Here is a 1,341-nt window from a genome sequence, read left to right on the forward strand (position 1 = left end):
ATCGTACTAAGTTATCTCACCTTTCCGCAACAGTGATCAACATGCTACGAACAATGCACACGTGCTTCTGACCCACTTCACGTGCGGCGCCACGTGCATGGATTGTGCGGTGGCTTGTTACTCGACTAGTCGTAACTCTAGCATCAATCATGACAGTGGTTTCCTCCATCCCGCCCTCTCTCTTCGTGTCCTCACGGGATGTACTCATATACCTGACTCTATGTATCGTGACCGCCGTCTCCGTGGAGTGGTGACGCCGTCTCCGTGGAGTGGTGACGCCGTCTCCGTGGAGTGGTGACGCCGTCACCCGTGTTTGTCTTCCCTCAGCATCTGTGGGTGTAGTGGGCTTACCCGCCGTGCTCTCTTCCTCGCATAATACGTCGCAGTTGTTTCCACCAGGAAACCGTCGCGCTGTCTATGTAGGATTCTCTTATTGTGACTAATGCGAGGCCTACTACTGCCAACAATCCTCACAGTACCATCAATAGTTAGCCTGCTAACTCTATCTGGTTGCAGTTCTTCTAAGGGTACTACCAGCACCAGAGCTCCTGTGTCAAGCACTCCTGTAGTGAGCACTCCTGTAGTGAGCACTCCTGTGTCGAGCACTCCTGTAGTGAGCACTCCTGTAGTGAGCACTCCTGTGTCGAGCACTCCTGTAGTGAGCACTCCTGTAGTGAGCACTCCTGTACCGAGCACTCCTGTAGTGAGTACTACGCCTTCACCGACTGGGGCTGCAGCGTAAGGAAGCATCACCCTTCGCCTCGGGCTCATTGTCTTTAGGTTTGTCACCTCGCAAAATGGTGGTAATATGACACGTCGGTCCATCACAATTGACCAAGGTCCGGCAGCTACTTATCATGTCAAGTTGAATACGGGTAAGCTAACATGTAGCATCGATGAGTATTCACTTCTGTTAAAGTGTTGTTCAACTGGCCACAGCACGCATGGTCTCGGAACAGACTTGTATCCGTTCATTTTCAGCGTCGTTGAATCCTAGACCTGTCGAAGGTTTTGGGGGTGCATTCACAGCGGCATCTGGCGTGAATTACAAGAAGTTGAGTGATGATGATAAACGCAAATTCATCGAATTGTGAGTGTCTGTCCCAACATCCATGATGATGATGATGATGATGATTTGTCGGTGTAGGTACTTTGGCCAGAGTGGACTCCGCTACACTATGGGCAGGATACCAATCAACTCGTGTGACTTCAGTCCGTATACCTACGCCTTTGCCAACGTGTCTGATGACTTCGCTTTGGAGCACTTCGATGAGTCTTTGGAGGGAGATGAAGACACCGGTATGATTCAGCTCATGCACGATGCTTTGGGGAAGGCGTCAT

General features: G+C 50.8%; 2 protein-coding genes across 2 annotated transcripts; one reads left to right on the forward strand and one right to left on the reverse strand.

The window, feature by feature from the left end:
- Window positions 1–351: 351 nt before the first annotated feature.
- On the reverse strand, window positions 352–771 carry Pmar_PMAR018682 (merozoite surface protein 1, putative; the record flags this gene model as incomplete). The annotated part of the gene is made up of 1 exon (XM_002772196.1): window positions 352–771. A coding segment is annotated over one exon (420 nt), but the record flags the coding sequence as incomplete, so codon positions are not given.
- Window positions 772–808: 37 nt separating this feature from the next.
- Pmar_PMAR018683 (glucosylceramidase, putative) lies at window positions 809–1,299 on the forward strand (the record flags this gene model as incomplete). Its single annotated transcript, XM_002772197.1, has 3 exons — window positions 809–875; window positions 982–1,090; window positions 1,148–1,299. Coding segments are annotated over 3 exons (328 nt in total), but the record flags the coding sequence as incomplete, so codon positions are not given.
- Window positions 1,300–1,341: the final 42 nt, after the last annotated feature.

This window comes from Perkinsus marinus (genome assembly GCF_000006405.1).
Source record: "Perkinsus marinus ATCC 50983 genomic scaffold scf_1104296961756, whole genome shotgun sequence".
Classification (NCBI taxonomy): Eukaryota; Perkinsozoa; order Perkinsida; family Perkinsidae; genus Perkinsus; species Perkinsus marinus.